At 36.2% G+C, this 25,795-nt stretch overlaps 1 protein-coding gene across 1 annotated transcript in view; it reads right to left on the bottom strand.

The window, feature by feature from the left end:
• Positions 1–25,795, bottom strand: part of cdh12b (cadherin 12b) — a 148,440-nt gene that overhangs the window by 55,221 nt on the left and 67,424 nt on the right. The window contains exons 3-5 of the mRNA XM_079851466.1: positions 9,853–10,147; positions 4,645–4,764; positions 1,775–1,942 (exon numbers count right to left, since the gene is read on the bottom strand). Of these exons, the coding sequence (XP_079707592.1) occupies positions 1,775–1,942; positions 4,645–4,764; positions 9,853–10,147 (583 nt within the window). The remainder of the gene's footprint in view (positions 1–1,774; positions 1,943–4,644; positions 4,765–9,852; positions 10,148–25,795) is intronic.

Raw genomic sequence — 25,795 nt, 5'->3', positions numbered from 1 at the left:
TACGATATTTCTTCAAAAGCAGATCGTGGAGACATTTTAATCGTCCATGATTAAAAATCGTCATATCGCACACCCCTACGATAGGCTACTGGTTATAAAACATGCACGTAGGATGCAAATTTTACAATCAAAGGGAGTAAATTTGTATTGTCGCCAATGGCGACCTTGGCAGAAATTTCACTCGCAAATAAATATTTTTGGTCGCAAATGCGACCATTTTAGTCGCAGTTTGGAGCCCTGAGACTGTAGGGGTAGGGTTAGCAGAATAAGCGGAATAATCAGCTTTAAAGTCCGCCTGTGGTGAAAATAAAGTTTTTAATGTTGTTTATATGTCTATGTGGAATTCATAAGTCAGAACCATTGCTGAGTATTTTCTCCTTAAAACTGCAGTGAAACAAAGACAGTCTCAAAAACTTGGATTGAAATCGCTGGTGTTTCTGACATCACAAACTACCTAGTAACCAATCACATCATCGTGTGATCGTCAACAAGTGGATCTCTGAGCTGGTGTGAGTGAGTGGAGGCGGGGCTAATTTGCATATTCATAGAACCACGTATACTAAATGAGGCAAGGGTGTAGAGTTACATTAAAGCTATTTTAGGGCATGACATTTTTTTTTTTTTTTTCAAGGATTTTTTTTTTTTTAAATGTGTCATTCTGGTGAGTTTTAAGGGATACAATGATTGACTACAGGGGGACTTTAAAATGTCTTTACCACACATTATTGGTCAGGAAATTAGCTAAATGTAAGCAAATGCACTACTTAAAAAGCCATTGTCTCAGAAAAAAAGACAGAATGAAGTTTTTGGCAGAATGGGAATTTAAGTGTGGAGTGATGAATCACAATGAAACAGGAGTTGCATGGTGATGCTCCTGAGAGATGTCTTTGAAACTCTGCTGAGAAATATAATAATAAATGCATCTCTACCACAGTGAAGCGTGGATGAAGAGTGTCATTGTGTGCAGAGCCTTTTTAGCTGCTGCTATTGGTGAAATACTTCACCGTGAAAAGTCATGTAATGCTTTGGAGTTCAGCAGAATATTGCAGAATGGCTTGCTTCCCACAATTGAAAAGTTGTTATCTAAAGAGGAATGATCAGATGTTATTGGTAAAGACAACGCTCCTGCACAAATCGCAAAGACAACCAAGAAGTGACTTGAGAACAAATCCATCATGTTTAGGCCTGGTCAGTGTCCAGATCTGAACCCTATAGTGAATATTTGGTCTCACATTAAGCTCAAACAAACTGGGAGACATTTTCAATTACTCATGAACTGTTTGAAGACATTAACATTGAGTGGAACAACACTGACTCCTCCTCCTGTAAAAAGCTGTTTGCAAGTTGAAGGCTATTCCGTGCTAAGTTACTTTATCTACAGTATTGGTGCATTTCTTGCTAATTTACTGACCAGTAATTTGTGATTAAAATGGTTAAGACCATTAAAAGGCAAGGCTTTATTATTAATCTAAAACAGGGGTGTCCAAAGTATGTCCTGAAGGGCCACTGTCCGGCAGCATTTAGCTCCAACTTGCCTTAACACACCTGCTCAGAAGTTCTTTAATGTGCCTAGTGAGATCAGCCTTGATCAGCTGGTTCAGGTGTGTTTAACTGGGGTTGGAGTTAAACTTTGCAGGACAGTGGCCTAACAGGAGCAGGATTGGACACCTCTGATCTAAAATGTTGAAAATAAAAGAATGAGCAGGTGTGTCCAAACCTTTGACTGATTTGAGTTTACATGAGTTGGTAGTTTATCAATTATTCATTGTCTTACTTTTGGAGAACCTAGGTGGGTTGTCGTTGACGTCACTTAGGGTGATGTTGATGGTGGTGGTCCCTGCCAGACCCCCTAACTGCCCACCCATGTCTTTGGCCTGGATGAGAACCTGATACAACTCCTTCACCTCCCGGTCCATGTTGGGGAGAGCTGTCCTGATCACACCTGCGCACAGATCGAAAGACAGTGTTAATGGAAAGAAGAGACCAGAGAGAAGGATGATAAAGGGAAAGGTGAGGAGAAGAATAGGGTTTAGACCTGAGAATGAGGCCTGCTGAGAAAGGGATGTGAGTGGTAATCTCAAATAACAGACACAATTGAGATTGAGAGCGGGATGGAAGTCTGGAGCATTGCGGAAACCAAAGCAAATTGAACTTAAAGGTGCAGTGTGCCATTTCTATGCTATTATTGGTGTTCTGAAAATCGATTAACCTCCCAGCATGACTTACCCACATTACATTTGTTTTGTTATAGGGTTCAATTTAGTGTTTGGGGATTATACATTAGTCCTGCTTAGGTACACATCCTGATAGATATGTCCTGGCTGATGTTTTCAACATTTTTGACACATTTATCATGGCTGTAAAATGTACCAACATGTTTTAATCCATAGGACGTGGTGTCTACTCAGTGGAATGGAATCCAAACAATGGGTCGAGGTTTTGCTAATTAGCATGACCCTGTTAGCCTCTGATGCCATAACTAAACATTCAATATTAAAAATAACTAATTCTGTATTAAAGGCTGATTTTGCTGTACTGACTTTTAGAACTAAGGGCATATTCAGGGCTCAACACATGTGAAGTGATATAATGTTAATAAACACAAAAATACAAATTTTGAAGTGAAAAAGTTTACGTTGAGGCACTTAATATGAAATAAAATGTGGCCAATTTTGGGAGGATTTAAAAGCATAAATCTGAAGCTATTAAACAGATTGTTTTATGTAGCTTTAAGACTTCTGTATGACTTTTGTTTTGATTGACTTCTTTGCATGGAAAGTTCATATAAGTTCATATTGTCATTCATTTTGCAAGTTGCTGAACATTGAATAGGTGTTTGTGTAAATGTGTGCATCCATATGTTAATGTATTTATGGTTTTGACAAATGATGACTTCTGAAATAACCATTTTTGCATGTCCATAAATGCTTTCGGTGGAAGCATTAGAGTATGTCTACATAGTACATCAAACACTGGAAAAAAATATATGACTATGTGGCTCTTTGAAATATATATTTTTTGATATTATATTATCCCCCTTCAGGTTCTTTAAAGTTCCAGCACATAGATGGTTTCTAAAGTACCATAGAAATTAAAAATGTTCTCCTTGGGCATCAAACTGTTAAAACCTTCCCGAAACCAGTGATATACACCTTTTCCTTCAAGTGTTTTTCTCTGGCTAAAAGATTGAGGTCAGTCCTAAAGCTTCTGATACTTAACAGTCTTAACAAGCCGACAAAGCCAATGTAGCAACACCTTTCCTCGCTTTTCTTCCATAAAGCACAACTAATGCATTTCCCAACGTCACAAGAAGCTTTCCCAGATCAAGAGAGCACTTCATAGGATGAATTAGATATGGCAGTGAGCAGTTAAAAAGGGCACAGACCTTCATAAAACCAGTTTCAAATGAAATGTAAAAGGAGTATCACATGGGATTCTCTAGGCCTGTTACATGAGGATCTGTTTTTTGACTTTAGTTTTGCATGGACAGATCTCTTTTTGAAGTTTGTGTCAGTAATTAAAGGAGTAGTTCACCTAACAAATAATTTACTGCATCATCATGCATTTTTCTTGCACTGAAAGCAGAAACTCTGCCTGAGATCTTTCCTATTCCAAAATAAAATAACACAGGATTGGAACTACATGGGGGTGATTAAATGGTAGCAAACCTTCATTTTTGGTTGAACTATTCTTTTAAGGTGTGTGTTTCCTGAGTCTGTTTTCTCTCACGACTCTGTTGATTCCGTTATGAATTTTACCCCCTGACTTTTACCCCCGCCCTCGTCTCACAGCTTTTGTTTACTGTCGGTTTTATTATGGGCTGCATGGGACAAAACCAGATTTTTCTTCCTTTACTAATCATTTGATTTTTTCACCCTTTGAGCCCAGCGGGTTTGCTGATATCAGGATATTATATTTTTATTCATGTATTCCTGTTTGCTATGCTTCATACTTGTACAACAGGGCCGTAAACATACTGACATACATACAAGTGTGAAATTCTCGCACACGCTCTGTGTATCAAGTTTTCCTTGCAGGTTTGGGCTTCGTGCTTTTACATATTGGACATTACAGCTCACTGAATGCAGAGGACACCCATTAGTAGATTTACATTCATTGTAGTAAACGCTCCTGAATATTGCATAACAAAATATTCACTGGCAGAAAATAAAAGGCAGTTTATTTGTTGCATCATTTGATGATGCTACAGTTCTTCTAATCTAACCATATAAACAACAGAAAAATCCATTTGCTCTCACCAAGCTGACTTTATTGTCTACTTGGAGGGTATTGGGGTCTGAAAAGTAGCACCTTATTGTATAACCATATATCTTTTCAGGCCTGCTTAGCTGACAGTATGTCCCTTTCTGTTTGGCTATTCAAAATGAATTGCAGTTTATTTTGAGTTACAAATCCATTTTCTTGGCTGGCCACATTATCAAATCAAACTGTCGAGCTTATTTGTCTAATAGGGTCAATGAATGTAATTATGTTGAAACCTGTGAACTGTGAAATTAATGAGCCTAGCCTGTTGTTATTACTCAAACAAAGCAGCGGAACTTGTTTCTTATAATAATAATTTCATTTTTAATGTAGCAAACATTTTTCTGTATGTTTTCTCTCAAACATTCAGGAGTGCTTTACCAGTTTTGGGGTCGACGGAGAAGTACGGCTGGCCGTGCAGTATGCTGTACACCACCCGGGCACTGTTGCCGTATGTGGGGTCGTCTGCATCTGTTGCCGTCACCTTCATCACGTACGTACCTGCAAACAGACAGAGGATATTAATTTGTGTTAAACTGCATGAATAGATTTGAAAGATGTGCTTTGTTCGAGGTTATAACTGTATGGATCGGCCCTTGGTAGATTGGATTGGGTTTGACCGTGACTCGAAAACAGGCCTTTATAGGCACGTCATTATATGCGTTTGTTCTGATGGGCTGACATAAAACCAAATGGATTCTTGTGTAATGATTTTCCACTGTATTTTGATTCTGCAATAGCAGTTTTTACATTACAAAGGGCAGCACTTTTAAATTGCCCAATAAATGACAAACCATCTGTATTGTGAAATGAACTGATGGTCTCGGTCCGCTGAATCACCGTGTTTTACTGAAATGCAGCAGAATTCTGCACTCTGACCATCTTGCAATTTAGCAGCAATTGTGTGTTCTTCTAAAATAGTTTCCTGATTATATCCATATCATCCTCCTGCTTGTGATATATTGCTTATATATAGGACATATATACAGTAGTTAGTGTATATATCTACAGGGATATTTCGGTCAATTGTGATTTTACAGCATCTTTTATGAAAACACTCAAACCACAACGTTGAATGAATTATCACACTGTACTGTTTGAGATGAGGAATGAAACTTGAAGGCCTTGGAAGAGAGAGAAAAGAAAGAAACAAAAGAAACCAAGAAGTAATTGTACAGATTTTAAATCAAGGCCATTTCCCAGTGGAAGTCCTTTTCAACCAGCTGATGCAATTACCTTTAATGTGGGGGTTTTTTTTACGTTTTTTTTTTTTTTTAAGTTCTCTCAGCACACATCGACATGCTTTCAGATTGTTCTGGCCTCCACATAAAGAGGTGAAAGGCATTACAAACCTACAGTTCCCCTTATTTAAGAGACTTCCAAATTAGAGTAACATTCTGTCAGAGCAAAATCCTGTAACCTGATTAAATACATCTAAAGTTAAGAAATATGGACAGATTGACAAGGCAGAATTGCAGGAATCCTCCTCTCTTGTTTGTGCGTAACAGCAAGACTCAGTTTTGCTTTTGTGATGGCAGCAGCCACAATATAAATCACACAGACGTCTGCAAAATAGGCCTATAGCTTCAGTGTTGGACTATGGTGCACTTATAAACCGGTCTATTCACATTTTGCTATCTGAGATCATGAGTAGCTTTGATTCAGCTGGGAAGGGGAGGGTTTCATTTCATTCTGTTGCCATTCAGATCAAGGAAAAGGCAATCTCAAAGTGAATTACCCTGATCTGTCATCCTCAGGGGAAGCAACATGAAAAGGGCTTTGGTGTTGGATAGGGCATGTAGTTTATTAAGCTCGACACCAAACTCTTGGTGTTTTTTTTCCCTCTTGCCATGCAAAGCTTTGCTTATTTCTTTTGTTTATCTGAATATATATTTGGCTTTCCATGATGAAAATCTCTTTAAACTCACAAGCTCAAAACAAATTCGAAACAAAACTGTTTGCTTTGTGCTTGACAGATAAAAGGCGATTTAAATCAGGGTTATTATGTCCGGTATGTTGTAACAAGTGATTTATCTCCTGTAATTTTCAGTTTTACAGTATCAGCTGTCATAAGATGCAATTAAACTGCCTATGCACTCTGTATTTCCAGTTGTTTTATCCTTACATTCATCAAGAATGACATGATATCACATGATTTCTTCATGTGTAAATTATACAAAAATATAGGTATCAAGACAAAAGCATAATTGTAATATTTTAAGATAATCTCACAATGTTTTTATAGGACTTGTTACAGATTTATGAACAGTTCCACCAAATCTTGCTTTTCCTAAAATAGTCAGTGAATGCTTTCGTTCAGGGCCGTTTTTAAGACTGATCTCTCTCAGGGCCAATGACTACAAATGATTATGAGTCCCAGAGAATTACTGCTTCTGTTTACTGCGCTGTACTATTGCAGGCAATTCCTGAAGTTTGTAAAGCAACTTTGTCATAATTGCCATTCATTAAAAATGCTATACAAATAACTCTGAATGGAATTCATTTGGAATAAAGTGAAACAAATGACAATAAGATTTTCAGACTCTTTGTTTGGAAGTCGTTGGAGCTGAATTGTGAATTGTTAGAGGCATAACATATTAGTAATTGTAATGATTTGAGGTAGCCTATAATGCAGGCTTAGCATTTGTCATAAACACATTTTATTTGTATAAATATAAGACTGCTTGAAACTGCAACTTTGAATTTATCGGCATCATGTCAAAATAGCTGTGAAATTGTTGGCTGTTGACAGCCTCTGTTTTGCCTATTTTCTTAAATTATTATAATTATTATTTATTTTTTTCTGTGTTTGTGTCCCAAATTGGTAACACTTTTTTTCCACAGTCCACTTTAGACATTCTACTAAGTGTTAGCAAATATTAAGCAGACAGTTTAATAATATTCTAATGAATTGACATAGTCAAAGTAACCTACAATTAGTAGAATGTCTAAAGTGGACTATCGAAATAAAGCATTACTAAACTGTTTGACATTTAGTATAAATCAGACATGATCATTCTAAACAAGCGAGAATCCATCAATATTACTTTATATGTGCACATGTTTTTAAACTAAAATTTATAATGGATGTTGTTCAGTAAATCCTTGTCATGATAAATATACCAGAGCATAGGTGAATGCAGACATGTGCTGCGTTATTATATTATACATGTCATTAACGATTTTTATTTTGTGTGTTTGTATACTCTGTATCATTTCTGCAATAAATCTGTGATCAAATATCGTTGAAGTCTAATTACAAATAGTTTTGAGATTAAATGTTTCAACAGCATGCAGTGAGTGCAAACAACAATGGTGGGTCCTTGATGTTTCCATCTAAACTGGTTAACAAACAATTTTCGTCTCTTCTTTAGACTATAAATCAGTGAAGTACCCAGTTAAATGTTATATAACTCAAAGGAACCAGCATTTCATCGACCATCATGTTTGCAGGGAACGTAGCGTCATATTACATAGCTCCCCAGCGTGGCCTCAGGGATTGATGCATCGTCTGCAATCATATTTGACATCATGATTAAGAATATTTGTCCAAATAATGGAGGCCATTATGACTTTAACAAGCTCTACAATGTGTTCCATGAATGCAAGAGGATAGCGCTACATTGATCTGCTAGTAGTTACGGCGATTGGATTAGGCTGTGTGGAAATCAATACAACTTCTGGCCGGCTTAAGAGACGAGCCTTTTTAGAGAAGCAGAGACAGTAACAAAATAAGGTCCTGCTGCCATCATCACCCAGAGCAGATGCCTTGGTGAAATAATCAGTAATACAATCAAGGTCTCTGTGAGATGAGAAATCCTACTAGGGCTGTGTAATCCAGTTTGGTGAGGATTTGGAGCCCATGCACTTCTCATTATCTGACGGCACACAGTAATGTCTGGATTAGATCCCCTCTGCCACACCAATGAATATTTGGCAAACTCATAACAAGAGTAATATATGACCTCTAGCATCCCTCGCTCTAAGACTGTGACAATCATCCGTGTAGTCTTTAAGCATCATTGTTTGGATTACATATGTTACATTACATTACATAACATTACATTCATTCCTTATAACCTTTAGGCATCATTTATTTGACATCCACTGATTAAAATTGCATATTTCATTTAATTTCATTTCAATTTAGCTGTTTTGGTTTACTCCAGCATTTTTCTATTTTTCTATGTTTCTATTTCTGCGAACGGAACAACATACAAATTATGACAATGATAATCTCAGTTACTGATTGTGGGTTGTATTTAATTTTAAAATAATTTAATGTGAGTTTAAATATCATGTTGCTTTACTGAAAATGAACATTTGTAATTCACCTCAGATCTTAAAAATAAAGGAAACAAGTATGTTCAAACTGTGAATTTAGTGTGAACAAACAAGTGCAATATATGACAAAGATTGTTTCAGTTACTCAGTATGTATTTTTAATAATGTTAAAATGGTGTAATATTTATTCATTTATGTAGGCTACTTATCCATTTCGTTGTGAGTGCTGTGTGCTTGCAGATAGACTCCGCCCGTACACTGTTCTGATTGGCTGTGGTTTTTTATTGATTTTGACAATTACCATGTGGACTATGGTGTAGCAGACAAACAAATTGCTTGTCACTGGAATCTTATTGCATCACTTTTGGTTAAGACATGGTGTAAGCTTCAATATGCCAATTTCCCAACACTGTGACTATCATAATTTTAATCGTATGCCTCATTGATTGATTGATTTCATTTATTTATTTATTATTTTTTGCTCCAACATTTGTTTGCATTGTTCCCTATGCAGAAGAATAAACGTAAAGCTACACTGTGTAATTTTTTAAGTTGATTCTTAGCAAAAAACACTTTGTTCTTTCAAAATGATATGTGCTCATTAATGTGTAATTACTTCTACCAACTAATCAAGTATTCTCGTAAGCGTAGAATCTGCCATTTAGAATACATACGAGCGAGTCGCTCAAATGGTGGCAGATAATTTGTGCCTCCATCTTGAAAATACATGTGCCAAAGAGGGACATACCTGGAAATTCAAGCTTCGCCTTTCGCATTTTTACACTCAATGGCACCGTGACGAATGCGAGGGGGAGATTACTCGCGACTGCCGGCAGATTTGAAATAATACGGCCACCTTAGGAGTTAAAACGCCCTTGGAGTGGGAGGGGCTATAAAGTAATATTCAGTTGGTAGTCATAAACAATTTCACCGCTAGATGGGAGAAAATCCTACACAGTGTAGCTTTAAATATGCCAATTTTGTAATTTTTTTTACAAACATTAGTTCACATTAATGTAGCATGGACAAACATTAATTATATTAATATTTATGAACATAAATCATCTTAATTAATGTATTAATTTATTTAATAATTATAAAATGTGATATTTTTTCTTTATAAATTAACATTATCCTAGAATAATAAATGCTGTAAAAATATTGCTCATTGTTAGTTCACTAATTGATGAATTGAACCTTGTGTAGTAAATAAATAAATAAAGGGAAAATCAGGGCTTTACTAACTCCTAGCACCCAACACCAGCCATGTTTCAGCAGAAGAAACCATTTTAACGAGCTTCTTACCCACAGGTGACATCTCAGGTACACTAGCCGTGTAGGGGCCTTCCAGGAACTTTGGCTCATTGTCGTTGATGTCCTGCACCTTGATGACAAACTCTGACTCTGGTTCCAGTGGACGGTTGGTGTCGATGTCCACCGCTTGCGCTCGTAGCGTGTAGTAAGGCTTCTCCTCCCGATCCAGACTGCGTAAAGCGTGTATGTCCCCGGTGGTCTGGTCGATGGTGAAGATGGTTCCAGCCCCATCGCCTGAGAGAGTGTATTTCACTCCACTATCCCCTTTATCCAAGTCAGTGTGTAACTAAGGGAGACAGAAAGAGTGGCAAAAATGTGTCAAACAGTGGCAAAGATGTACAGTATAATATTGCTCTCTGGAATACAAAGAGTAGTTTTAATGACCATAGTGGTATATTTGACTATATGTGACCCTGGACCACAAAACCAGTCTTATGGGTCATTTTTTTTATAAATAAATAAATAAATAAATACATTTCCATTGATCTATGGTTTGTTAGGATTGGACAATATTTGGCCGAGATACAACTATTGAAAATCTGGAATCTGAGGGTGCAAAAAAATCGAAATATTGAGAAAATCGCCTTTAAAGTTGTCCATTTCTGTTGGCGATAGTGCTGCATCCACTCACAAAAATACATTTTTGATATATTTAAGGTAGGAAATTTACAAAATACCTTCACGGATCGTGATCTTTACTTAATATCCTAATGATTTTTGGCATAAAAGAAAAATCGATAATTTTGACCCATACAATATACCCGTGTGACTTGGTGACTGGTTTTGTGGTCCAGGGTCACATATTGATTATGTTGCATAATATGGTTAATTAAGAAGTTAAGGGGAGGAGCATTGCCTTATGTTTTCCAATATAGAACAGTTTATGTTTTTCAGTTAGTGGAAGAAAGCACAGACAGTTGACTGAAGCATGCTAAATTTACTAAATGTTATCTGCAACAGAAGATTAAGTGAAAAAAAGAGAGAGATTACACATACAAGGATAGCCTGTGTGCTATATATAAACTTTGCATACGGGTCTGGAAGTTTATAATGTAATTGTTCCTGACAGAAAACTTTGCTGTTTCATCATTGACTTCACATTTCAGCATGATTAAAATATTTCCTTTGATTTGAACTCTGAGGATGTGATTTGCTCTGTTAGCCTGCAGGTAGATGAACCTGACCTAATTCTATCTGCACAGTCTCTCTGTCAGTTTTTCACTTTGCTTAAATCCTCTTTTTTTTATGTAGTTTTTATTTATTTTTATTTTTTTCCTACCCTCAAGCTTTATGTTAGAACACACTACTCATATTGTCTGGGTTGCTGTGCCAGTCTTGGAGGAAATGTGTCTCTAAAGTTGAATGATGGAGGAAAAAGTCAGCTTTTATGATAACATTTTTCAGTTCCAATGTCCACAATGTTTGGGCTAAATGCAAGTTTTATGAATGGGCTCCTTTTTTTCCACATAACACAGACATTTTTGATTTTGAATTTGAATGTCATTTAGAATGACAAGATTATGACTTTTTATAATTGCAAATAATATTTATTCATTATTTGATGATTATAATTATACAATTTATATCATTTATTATAATAATTTTATATAGGGTGAATTGCCCTAATGTGGGACATTTTTTTGCACTTCAGACTTCTGTGACATATTGCGATGTGTAACCAAAACATTAAATCCACACCCAATACCATTTTAAAAACCCCAGGATGAGTCCTAATCAAATCAATAGAGAAAATTAAGATAACCCATTCATAAGAGAAATTATAGACATATTAGTTCTCTTATTACAAGTCATCTGAGACAATCTGCAGCTTCCTAATGTGGGACAGTTGTGTTCCCAATGTCATTTATTTATTTAGACACATTTTTTTTTTTTTTTTTTTTTTTTACTGTAGCTACTGTATATTACTTTAATTCAGATTTGAATTATTTGTAATCTCATAAATTCTGATTTGAATTATGGTACTTTTAATTCAACTCTGAACAGTGCTCAACCTTGGTCGTATCTAAAGTGAACTGCATTTGAATGCAGTCAAAGCGAAGTTGTTCAAAAATGATATTATATCAATGCTCCACAGTGTCATTAATCATATGCAAGTCTCTCATCTGAGGGAGCATCAATCAAAGATTGTGCAGAAGTTGTTGAAACTTTAAAAAGCTTTTGTTTTTCCCAATCTGCATAATATCTAGAGCGCACCGTAAATCAGACAGAGAGCTTAATTATCAGAACGCCTCATTGTCACATGTCAGCACATTCAGAAGTGAATGAGAGGAAAGAGAATAGAGGAAGAAAAAAGAAAAGGGAGATTTTCAAAAGAGCTAAAATTCAACAATCACTCCAGTGATAACTTGAAGTGGGAAAGTTAGGTGATACTAATTAAAAATAGAATTAGCATAACAACAGCAATCAATTACACAAAAAGGATTCATGTGCAGGCTGGGTCCTCGAGACATCTTGGAAGAAACCTCACGAATATTCACGCAGAATTATTGAGAACATATTCTCTCTCTCTCTCTCTCTCTCTCTCTCTCTCTCTCTCTCTCTCTCTCTCTCTCTCTCTCTCTCTCTCTCTCTCTCTCTCTCTCTCTCTCTCTCTCTCTCTCTCACTCTCTCTCTGTGTCTCTCTCTCTGTGTCTCTCTCTCTCTGTGTCTCTCTCTGATAATAAGTTCAGAAAAAATAAAACACAAATCAGGCTAACCGGTCTTCCCAGACACTCATTAGGCTCTCAGAAGAAACACTTGCTATTATTTTTCACTGTCATGAGAAGTTGTAAAGTCGTTCAGCACAAACTGACAAGCACAAAAAAGTGATAAAAGTGGGAAATATGAATTTACATGCAAATTCTTGCCAAATCAGAAAACGCAGCAGGGGAGAAATAGAAAGCAGAGGTTCAGTGCATACTAAGATGTCTGTTACCTGTTAGATGTGTGTTCACGCACGCACGCACACACACATTTTTGAGAATGATTTTTAAGAATTTTTCCCTTTTGAATACTTTTACAGTTATTTTAAGAATCTCTTTGGTATGCTTAGGCATAAAGTGGAGATTTATTTTCTTAGAATTTGTTATTTTTTTCTTTTCTTTTTGTAAACTAATTTAGGATAATAAAAGCTACTAAAAGGTTTTCACTTGAATTTACTCACATAGCATGGCCAAATAAAAGTGTAATACAATTACTTTTTAGTTTTGGATAGTAAGTATTCTCTTCACTGTGATATGAATACCTTATTGCTTAAATAAATAACTCCTTGCATATGATGTGCACTTATATTATGTTTTATTAAAAAAAAATAAAAAAAAAAGTTCTAGTCTGAGATAATGCTGAATATTGAAGCTTGCTTTTTTTATTTCATCAAATGGCAAGTTACATTGCAAATTTGTGGCTTGCAGTCACACATCTGCATAACATCTTTGGGATTTCTTTGTCATACAGTAAGGCTTAGACCTCCATTATGCTGTTTTCTGAATGTCTACAGTAAAGATAGGCACTGGATTTCATACTGTCACAGTTAACAGGTGCTGAGAGAGCAACAGTCGAATACATGCCTTCTCTCAAACCAGGGACAATTAGAGGACTGTTCTACCGCCTGCGGATTCAATAGGGTTCTAATATACTAGAGGAATAAATAAAGGGTCTATTATCATTCAGAGCCCCTAAGCGAAGGATCAAATCTTCAGCAGCCTTTTTAGCAGTTACAAAACTAGTAATTATAAAAGCTGTAATTTTGCAGAGAGGATAAAGATAAGCTGTGTTTGCAGGATATTTATAATGTTTTCAAAGCCCTGACCAGATCTCATTGATCTGTTAGTGTGCTTTTCATAATAATATGTGTGGTTGATAAGCTCAGCTCCCCACATTATGCGTGTTTCTGTGTTCAAGCGTGGGCATGAACATACGGTTCATTGCATGGTGTCTGACCAGTAATTAAATGCATGTTTGGTTTGCAAAGGAAGCGTCAGCTCGATGACTGGATATTTCTTACACACCGGGATACTGAAACCCCTTGAGGACCAGCGTTCCAGCACACTCACATGCATGCTAATAACAGTCAGACCGGGGCCTAAACACTCAGCCAATTCACTTAAATAAATACATTCCCCGGCGTGTTACGACTGCAAGGAGTCTGAGGAGACGAGCATGAATCCTTTACTGTGTGTGTGTGTGTGTGTTTATGGATGTGAAAAAGCAGACATCTGTGCTAGAGGAAACATATATGATTGTGTGTGTGGTTAAAGGTCCATTATGTGTGACCAAAATCTAACATCATATGTTGATTTTTTTTTTTTTTTTTTTTGCGTGCGTGTGTGTGTAATTTGTCAATGTTTTTTAATTAAGTCGCTTTTGCTTACCAAGGTTGCATTTATTTTATAAAAATGCTGTAAGAAAAGTGTAGTATTATTAAAATTGGAAATAACTTGTTTATTTAATATATTTTAAATTCCTGGCATTTATTCCTGTGATAGCAACACTGAATTTCCAGCAGCCACAGTGTTGCTGAATAATTAACAATGTTTTAAATATATATATAATTATGAATGTTAAATGGCAAATGTTTCTTGAGCAGCAAATCAGCATAGATTGATTTCTGAAGGATCATGTGACACTGAAGATTGGAGTAATGATGCTGAAAAAATGATCACAGGAATAAATTACATTTTAAAATATATTAAAACGGAATACATTTAGAATATTTCTTTCTGTATTTTTGGATCAAAGAATGCAGCTTTGGTAAGCAAAAGATATCAGTCACACTTTAATTTAGGGTCCAAGTCTCACTATTAACTATTACTTTTACTTCAGTAAACTCATAATTACTGCTTTATTAATAGTTATTAAGGGATTGTTAAGTTTAGGTATTGGGTATGATTAAAGGATGCAAAATATGGTCATGCAGAATAAGGCATTAATATGTGCTTTATAAGTACTAACAAACAGCCAATATATGCATGCTAAGTAACTAGTTAATAGTGAGAATTGAACTCTAAACTATACTGAGATGGTTTTCATTATATATATATATATATATATATATATATATATATATATATATATAATTATACGGTACTGTAAATATCATCAGGCACTTTGGGAATGGCTGTATTGGCTTAGGAATGTTCATAAATGGGCGTGTTGAGATCAGAATGTGCGTTTTACATATGTCAAGTCTGTAGTGTTGATAAAAGTAAGAGAACGGAAGAGTGCCTGTGTTTGTTTTCATTTCTGGTGCTCTGGGGTGCAGACTCACTGTAAACTGTGAAATCTGTCTCACACTTCTGTAGTTTGTCATGCAGTTCGCTGTTTGATTGTGTGAGAGAGAAAGCACATTTTTGCGTAAGCTTCTTCTTTTTTTTTTTCATAGGTTGGAATACTGACGTGCGTGTGTGTGTGCGTGTGTGTGTGTGTGTGTGTGTGTGTGTGTGTGTGTGTGTGTGTGTGTGTGTGTGTGTGTGTGTGTGTGTGAAACAAACACACCAGCCTCAGCAGATGGAGAGAGTCTCAGGTGGATAAACAGCTGATCTAATCGCAAGCAATTAAGGAATACTACATTGTACTTCCACATCAAAACTGCAGCAACACACTCACATAACAACTGGAACAAAAGAAAAGTGGAAAAGCTGCGTATAAACAAACAATCAAAGTCCATCAGGCTCAAAGGACAAATGATATCTGACAGTAGCTTTTCAAACTTCTGGGTGTTCTGTGATAAGAGGACAAACTCTTATATTATTAACTCTTTTTTTTTTTTTGGTCTGTTCTGTTCTGTTTTCAGAATATTATCATACACAGTGTTGGGGAAAGTTAAAAGTAATGTGCTGCAATATTGCGTTACTCCCCAAAAAAGTAACTAATTGAGTTAATTACTTTTTCTGGAAAGTCATGCGTTCATTACTTTTGCATTATTTTCTCACCTGGGCTGGGTTTGCTTAATTTTTTTTTTTTTTTATAACAAAAAAAGTTCTATGTTTGGCAAAAGTAAAGGCCCCTTCACGCCACAAGTGAAATGAATAAGCCTCAGGCTGAAGGAAATGCAAATTCCCTCCTAGAGGGCGCAGCTCAAACAAACCTTTCAGCTGTGCTGCCATTCTGGTTTGCAGGAAAAATATGACACAGAAGAAGAAAGGCTGTGTCCGAAATCACCCCCTATACCCTTAAATAGGGCACTATTTGAGGGAACAGCCATTAGTGGTGTCCGAAACCATAGTAGATCTTATCGAGTGCACTCATATAGTCCCATAACGCACCACAATAACAAGTGTACGACCAAGCATACAAGCAAACAATGTATGCTCAACGTCTAGAGAATACCCATAATGCACTGTGAGAGTTGCGCACCGAATAAAATCCCGCATCTGACCAGAAGATGGCGCTCACAGCTTAATCATCCATCCATCCATTTCCCAAACCGTTGGTCCAATGTGGGTACAGCGTAATATCATACAGGTATAAATTCCCTTTTAATTGATTAATACATTGTTTAATTACTAATTATACATAGTTTCCGTGACAGAGTTCAAGATAAATATTTTCATCCGACTATTGGATCAGCCAGTTTGATAAGTTTCAAATGATTGTTAAACAGCAAGCACAAACTATGCAAAAGCAGCAGCCCATTCAAATTCAGCTTTGCCATCACAGGAATAAATTACATTTTAAAATATATTCAAATAGAAAACAGTTCATTTAAATTTTAATAATATTGCACATTTATTGTTATATGTTTATATTTGTATAGTGTTATATATTGTTATATTCATATATAATTGTTAAACTGATGATTGTGATTTTTTGGCATTTTAATCATATGCAATGTATAAAAAGTAATACCATCTTTCAATTAATTAACTGATGCAAGATTGTCTAGCTTTAATGCTTCTATACATGACAGATGAACATCTTTTTTCCTCGGCTATAGCTGAATTAGGCCTGTAATGGGGATCATAGTTCAAAAAATTAATAAGCTATATGAATAAGTTGAAGGAAAAGTGTTAAAAAGCAATTTCAACTTTCAAGTCAGTAATATCGGCTCACTCTGAATTCATCTGGCCTCAATGCAAGGAGCGAGAGATACTGCTAGGAACATTAGAGGTTTTTGAACTACGTGTGCAGTGCAATTCAAGCAGAAATCTCATTATTATAAAAGTTGGATTAGAAGAATGCGTGTATTATATTGGCAGTGCAGATAAATGACATCATTATTCCACTATTCCTTTAACCTATCTGTGCCAGCGCATTCGTCATCTGTGGCATACAGGATGGGCTGCTGCATTGGGTTTCACATGCATAATTTGGGGCAGAGTTATCCGTACAAATGACTTCACATCTGCAGAATTAGTTTGGCATCAGGTTTTTGTGAGCTAAACGGCGTGAGCTTTGGGAGGGGTGAGATTACTGCAGCGTGATTGTTTTTGAGGTGTTGGGTTATTGAGCTGCTCGGGTTCCTGTATGCATTTCATGGCCAGTTTGGATCATGGTTCTTCAAATGTAAATGCGTGGAATAAATAAATATATAAATAGATAAATAAAATCCTTTGATTTTTAATATTTGGCTAGTTTACAGTATGTGCTGCTGCGCGTCCCTGTGTTTGTAATAAGCAGAGTGTATGCGCGTTTTGCACCCACCTATAGGTGCACATTACTAATGTGCCCTTTAAATAACAAAAAAATAATAGTGCACCATTGACTTTAGACCAGGTTTTTGTTGGTCAATGGCGCAGTCTATTTCAGTTGCCTCAAAATAGCAACGCGCCAACAATGCGCCTGAACACACCTCGTTTTCAGACCAGCACACCCATGGGCGCACAAATGGGCGCAATTGCATTTGCTATTTAAACAACGTGGTGCAGGACGTGAAAATGATAACTGCGTCAGGCTGAAACTAGCAAAAAACACTTGTGCCGCTCCTGGCGCTGCATTGCACCGGGTGTAAGATAGGGCCATATGGGTCTGCAAACAGTCTTATCAGGTGCACATTTCCAATCATGCTTGAGTCTCATTAAATGCACACAGTAAAGATGACCTCTCTTTTAACCAAGCTATGTTGTGAGACGAACACAGGTAAAGATTGGCCTGTTTAAGATAAGCTCTCCAGCACAAAATCCATTATTATCTGCTACTAGTTGCAAGGTCAACCCTAGATGGGGAATTCAGAAGAGGCTCAATCTGGCTTGGAACACATTTGGTGCAGAAGAAGCACTTCTGATCCCAGCAAGGTCAAGTATTTCTTTAGTGCTCAAGTGTGCTGTTGCATTTTGGGTACCAAAGTAAGCATTCTGGAATTATCTCTCCCAAATCCATGTAATTATATTCATTTGGACTCAGAGGCAAAAAGCAATCATTTATCAGCAGTGAAAGTGAATACAAAATGAAAACAAACAAATGAATATTATGCAAACCTGCACTAATTGAATGTGTTAAATAATACAAATATGTATTTAATTTCCCTTTATTTACCATGGTTGATCCAATTCAACCATACTAGCAAGCAAAAATGATCACATTTTTTTTGTTTTTATTACTTATGTACAGTAGGAGTGTTCAACTTTCTTGCAATCCAGGGGTGCTTTTTCCGTCCAACGACGTAACTCGCTGTTTAACCAACACTACCAGTACGATGCATCGCTGAAGAAATCAACAAGCTAGTCACAAGTGTTTCCCGAAACCCACGATATTTAATGATGTCATGCAGATGGTGGAGTAATAACTTGTTTTAAAAAATCTGTTTGAGATCAAATTCATGTGTATATATATATATATATATATATATATATATATATATATATATATATATATATATATATATATATATATACATATATATATATGACATGCAACACTGTAGTCCACACATCCATAGATAGTGCATCGTGTGCTTAACCATAAATAAGCCCAGTTAAGTGATCCATGGCAATGGCACTCAAAACCTCTGTTAATGCTTTAGACATGCTTGGTGAAGAGAGTGAATGGATAATTGCAGTGTGTCTTGCTGGGTCTATGTACATGGTAACCTTGATTAGTGTACAGGTCACTGGAGAGATTCTGTCTGGTCATTTGACGCTGATTACTGGAGAGAGCAGCCTGTGATTGCATTATGGAGCTCAGTGTTCTCGCTCCAGCTACTGTGTATTTATGTGTGCGTTAGACATTTAAAGGGTCGGTTTAACCATTTAACGTATGAACAATTTTAAATTGAAGGGATGGGGTATCTTGAATATCATTGTAAATTGTGCATATGAAGCTTGTTCTCTTTCATTTCAAAGTCAACATGAAACAACATTCCTAACCCATTTTACTTCTCTAATGTGACATTTCTGAAATAAATATTCAAAGAGGAAAAAAAAGTAGAGCAGCACTAGATTTTATCCAGTGGGAATAGATTGGATTGTGAAAAGTGTTTCATACTAGATTGAGTCTGAAACAGTACAGACACTCAATTTTGGATGAGGTTTTTAGACCGTGTCATGGAGGCTGAAGGTCAAGTTCACCCAGAACATCATCTTAACCTTTTCCAGTTGTTGAATTCATTGTTATTTTATACTTTTGAGTGATTTATATGTTTCATTCAATATTACTTGCCATTTCTTTGTAAATATTTTCTAGCAAGTTGTGAGTGAAAGTTGTTTCAGAGTAAATCAATAAAAAATACAAATAAATCAATAAATAAAAATCAATGTTAACCAGCATTAAGTTACTTAAACTTAAGGAAGGCACAGTTTCTGGCCTAGGAAAGTAACATTATTGCAATTTGATAAAGTTAATCTTCATGATCTTTTTTTTATTTCTTTTTATTATTTTTTTATTATGTGCACTGATTAATTTATGCAAAACAAGACCTTAAGTGTGTAAGAAAAAGTAATTAAGAAAAGTGCATAGACTCAATTTGGGATTTCATATTGATTTTAAAGTTGTATCAAGCTGTGTACATCCATCCATGCTTATCTGTAAAAATGTATTATAATTTTTTTTTTTTTTTTTTTTTTGCATACTAAATTGGTAAATAGCCCTCTTGACTCCCATGTTCATATCCATGTCTTCATAAGTTATGTTGAAAAGATATGAAAGCTAATGATAAGTTGTCTCAGACAGATAAGATTGCAGTCATTTCTGGGAATTAATCTGAGAAGGTGATGGGGAGAGAAGAGGTGGACGTGGGTGTCAATAACACGATGGAAGTGAGTAAGTGTCAACCTGTTAGCCAGAAAGAGCTCACGTAAACAAGCTGTGGAATTGATGGTCTTTCTACAAAATGCATTATAGTAAATGAGAGACCTTTCTGAGGAAAGTATTTTTCTGAAGTTTTTCTAATGGATTTTGGGCAGCAAATTTATATGCTGACAACCTCAATTTCAGCCTGTTCATCATACAAGGCTGTAGCATGTCTTTAGAAGACTTCCAAGTTGAACTGACTATTTTTATTGCTATTTTAAGGTTTGTTTTCTCTTGTGATAAAACATATTCGGCCACTATTAAAGTCAAAATTAAGTATGTGTTCTGAGTTTGTCACACCTAAGAAAAATGTGTTATTAGCCCCCCAGCCAAATTTGAATGATAAAAAAAGCCACCAAGTAAATACAATAAGCTATCAAAATCTTGAAAAAATGAGCAGTGGTCTCTGCTCTCAAACGCTGGGGGCGTGTCCGCTGGCTGCGCTGAAACCACGCCTACTCTAGGGAAACTTGTGGGAACGCACTGCCGATGATGGCACCAGTTGTCGGCGCGATGGGAGGATGAAGGCCGAGGCGGGAGATAGTCGGTTCGGCCCCATTCACCAGTAACAGCGGATTATCAGTGAATGTTGTCTCTGACAAAAGTTTATAAAACTATCCTGTGTAAAATTATCACTACAGAGGCGGGTGTTGGTGGTGATCCTCAGCTCTTTTATCAAGGTGGCTCTTCACAAAATTAATCCACCTCTTGTTGATATGATCATTGTTCGGAAATTTAAATAAGGACACCGATCTGTTTTGTAAGTGATCGCATCCAGGTAATACGCATTTCCGTGACGAAGGCATAGCTAGCTAGCAAACTGTAGGTTGTAGTAACTAATAGTACTGACAGTAACTCGCGATTGAGCGGCAAACTGATGTGAATGTGCTCTAGTTATATTGTTAGGGGAGGGGCCAGCGTCAGTGGCTCCAGTGCGTCATCAACAGTAGGGGCGGGGCCAGAAGCTCAGAGGCTCCAGTGCGTCATCGAGCCACCGTTTTAGCCCCGGCCAAAAAATCCTGAACACAGCAATGGTGAAAAACTGTTTAACCGTCTAACTCCACAATTCAGTACTTCACAGTTCACAGTCTTTGTAATGTGTTTTAGCAACACATTTCTAACATTTATAATGTGTTTAGAATTTTTTTTTAGAATTGCCTTTACAGGGACTTTAACTGTTGTTGCATGACAAAGAAAGGGCAACCTTTTGAATTATATGGTTTTACGTAATAAGACATAGGCTAATATTTTTTTTTTAAATCATCTAGTCATTAGCAGGTCTTAAAGATGATTGTTTATTTAACAAAAACTAGGCAAAAATGAAGTGATTTTGTTCTTTTTAAGTGTTCTTTTTTTTTTCTTTCACAAAAAGAGCACACGAGTAAAGCAGAGGCAGCAAAGGAGAAGCTAAATGGTTTATTGAAAAGGCTGTTTGATAGCAGCTGATGAACAGATTGTGTTGAGAAAGGCTGAAGATGAGTGAAAGATGATGTCAGTGCAGGTAAAACTGAGAGAATGGGAAGGTTTCAAAAGATCTGGTGCATCCCGCCCAGCTGCCATTTTTGGATTGGGTCTGTAAATACCTATCTCAAAATTCCCTAGACAATGTGGTGTACATCTCCTTTAGACAGAGATAATCTTTCTTTTATCAGACTCTTTGTTAAGGGCACGGATCCTCTTCTGTGTTCCATGCACATACAGTTTCCTGCTCCTTTCTCGCCAAAGCTTGCCGCGGGATGGACACACACACACAGAAAAAGCCCATTCGGTTGTGCCTTTGTAAACACAGTATAAACCCTTGATCCGCTTGGGTCTCCTGATGATTCGTTTGTGCTCATCTGGGATTGAAATCCTCAGATATGAGGTGAGCGTGATCCAGCTTAACTTTCTGGGAAGCTCCCTCTGCTCTATAGTCAATCTGAAATGCCTTTTGCAGCCGTTTTGCATCCGCAAACTGAGTGAAACTGAATTTACAGGGGTGTATATGTGTAATTAAATATATATATTCATGTATTGCCCTGTAAATTACCCCCCCCCCCCCCAACAAAAAAATAAAAATAAAAAATGCTTGAGTAATTGTACATTTTATGGTACTTATATATTTGGTGTATGTAAATACTATAGTGTTATTTGAGGGATTCTGTACTTTTGCTCAAGTAATATTGAGTACTAAATACATATGGGTGTTATTGCATACCTTTCCAATGCAATTATGGTACTTTCTTATTAATTTCTTAATAAAAAAATAATTATATCTTGACTTATATCTTTTCGACACAGAGGGAATTTAAATGACTGTTTTGCAAAGTTTGTGCATCAAAGTTAATTTAATAAGAACATTCTCTACTTTCTCTCTCTCTCGCCATCAATTTCTAAAGCTAACAAAAGTATAAAGTTTTTTTACTTTTAAACATAGGTACAATTAAATTCACATATTTTAACCTATCTATTTTTGTCTACTCAAGAATGTTTTAGGCTACATTCTGATTCAGTTTATGTATATGAGTGTGTTTAAAAAAAAAAAAATAGTATTAAAAATTGGCTACTAAGTACCAGAATTGTAGCCTGGGAAAACCCTGACGAACTTTCGGCAAATTTGAGATTTGCTCTGCAAGTCCGTCTGGCCAAGAGCCCATTCAAGCCCATTTCCAATTTTTCCAAATCGAGGCACCAATCACAAACGTTGAGGCGGGCTTTACACAATGACGATCGCTCTGATTGGTTTTAGGCCTATCCAACTGCGCCCAGAGGCATTTGAGCGACGTCCGTTGGTGACACCCCTTTGGAAATGGGCTGTGAATGAACCTTCCCCAGACCCACTTTCAGTTACAACTGATAAGGGTCTGGTGTCAACCAGGCTACCAGAATGGAGCCAGGAGGTTGTAAAGATAGGGTTGAAAATTTAGAAGGATTTATGATAGCTGAAAATAAAAGTTGTTTTGGAGGCAGATAAAGTTATTACGTTTTGATGCAACATTACAAAAAAATATTTTTTTCATTTGGAATGATGTCTCGATGAATCATGCACAATAAGGCCAGGAGCGTGCATTAAGAAAGTAAATGGGTTCAATTTTGATTTCACGTTGACTTGAAACATCATAAAATGACACACAGATACATATCGTATCAAATTACTTTTGTATATTGTTTAATTTGCCTTTTAAAATTACTGCTATCAGATATGAAAGGTTGGAAACCAAGGTTGACTGATTGCACTTTGGCTAATGATGTCATAAATAATGTTACATCGTAAAGTTGCTTAAACCTGCCAACCTGTGTTTTTGAGATTATGTATAGTCTTTATTATGTTATTAGCTCAGATGATTGAAGAAAGAGGTGAATTGTGGGTGGTCATAAGTGACAGAGAGAGGAGGGTTTAATGGTGATTGAAAGGCTAAAGCAGGACAGGGAGAGGAGGAGAAAGAGAACCTGATTTATAGTGAGCAGAATGATTGTCGTTTTTCCTGCGAACAGACATTGCTCAACACCCGGGACGGTGGTGCATTATTTAATTGCAGAATTGAGGCTTTGTTGTTGTATTCCCAAAGGCTCAATGAGTCTTTTATTCATCTGTAATAAACGATAAAATGCTGATGTGTTGTAGAGTTTCTCCTGTATCTGGAGGCTGTGATGTTCTCTTGCTCACAGCTTTTGCATAAATGCAAAAAAAAAAAAAAAAAAAAAAAAAAAAAAAAAAAAAAAACATCTGCCTGCTGTAGCATATTATGTGTCAATCCATCAACTCTTCTGCTTGGAATGAATATTTTATGCTTGCAAAAATGTTATCTTATAAAATAAGATATCTATTAGGTTCCCACTGCCAAAATTCCATGTCTACCGCTAAAACAACGGGGTTGGTTATTCCTGTCATGATGTACATTTCAGTGTCCCTGTCATAAGGTATGCGTTATAACGGATAAAATATTAAACTCACAATTTTTAAAGATTAATTCATTTTATATATTTGCAATACATTTGAGTTTGAGAAGTGCTATTTTTGTCATGTCTTTGGGTACTTTGGGTACTTGGGTTTCTAACCTGAAATATGGCAATTTTTAATACCCATTGAAGTCTATAAAAAAAAAAAAAAAAAAAAAAAAAAAAAACATTCTGCTTTCAATTCTGCTATTGCAATGTAACACTATCCTGGTTTCACAGACTAGGCTTAAGCCTGGCATAGTCTAGTCTGGCCTAGTCCCAGACTAAAATGTAGCCTATGTTTTAACTGACAGCAACTTGCACTGACATCTTGAAATATGTCAGTGCCATTGTTTTGTCTCAAAATGCACATCAGTAATGTTTTATATATATATATATAAGGCTCATTTGTAAAAGCTACTTAAATGCTCTAATTGAACGAAGGCCTAAACATGGCTTAATCTAACCCCTTTTTGTGAAACCGGGCCTAAAAGTAATAAAGCTTAAGTGTCTGTTCTTAACCAGAGCTTATATATGAAAGTCTTGTATACACTTTCATAGAATTACTTCATTAAATTACAACACAAGCATACAGATTTTGTAAAGGTTACAGATCTCAAAGTAGCCTCCTGCTTAACATGAATGACCCAAGCCATGTCATTTAAGAATATAATTAAATTAGATTTTTACTTTTTGTAAGGAAAATGTGAGTGGAGCAGAGTTCTTTATCACGATGCTTGAATGTAATGGGTGGTTGAAGTTTTCTGAGTGGTTTATAGTGCATTACTATGTGGTTGCTGAGGTGTTCTTATTGGACTGTAGTGTGTTGCTATGCGGTTGCTGAGGTGTTCTTATTGGACTGTAGTGCGTTGCTATGCTGTTGCTGATGTGTTCTTATTGGACTCAGGAATGCGGAAGTAACGCGGGTCGTGGAGCAACAAATAGTTCCAAACACTAAAGTTCCAGCATTGAACCCCATTTATTTCAGTGTTTCTCAAGCAGACGCGCAAGTAAGTTGATAAAATAATTGCATTTTTTGACATTTTAACACATTAGTTAACCTCAAGCCAGAAGTGGTATTTTTGCAGCGTGTTATAGTTCATGTATATCGTTAGATAATATGATAGTTAGACTATAATTGAAGTTAGATAATGTGAGCAATACTTCAATAGCTACCATAACCAGATTCCAGTTGTCATATTTTAATGATTTTGGTCTTTTTAATATCTTTCTCTACTTGTAGGAGGTCGAATGAGTTTATGAATACTTCCTATTCAAGGAATAATCTAGCGCTTCACTGGATATATTATACAATAAATAATTATGTTGAATGCACTTTGGTTGGCTTGTTTTATGTAACGCTATTTTAACTTCTGTCTTGGGTTAAATTCAATGTTTGCTTGCACTGACCTACCGTCAGACGGGGGTGGGAAATAAAGAAAAAGGAAGACCTTCTAGGACTAATTGTAGTTATTGCGTAATCAATTTAAATTATTTGCAAATTATATTTTATTTTAAAAATATGTACACATTCACTTTTTCATATGTATAATATGTCAAATGTTTGTTGTCTTGTCACATTCAGTAATGAATTGTGTGAATCATGATAGGATGTGCAATTCAAAATGGTGAAATTTAATAAAAAGTTGAGTAGTTTGCATCGCTGGATATTACTGTCAGTCATTGAACATTTCTATCATAAAACAGTTGTCAAATATTAAATTTTTAGCTGCTTACCACTACACTCTTCCGCACTCGTCTTCTGTGAACAAGACCCGCCTTCTTCGATTTG

Source organism: Squalius cephalus, assembly GCF_949319135.1.
Source record: "Squalius cephalus genome assembly, chromosome: 19".
NCBI lineage: Eukaryota > Metazoa > Chordata > Actinopteri > Cypriniformes > Leuciscidae > Squalius > Squalius cephalus.
This window is presented reverse-complemented; position numbering and strand designations above follow the sequence as displayed.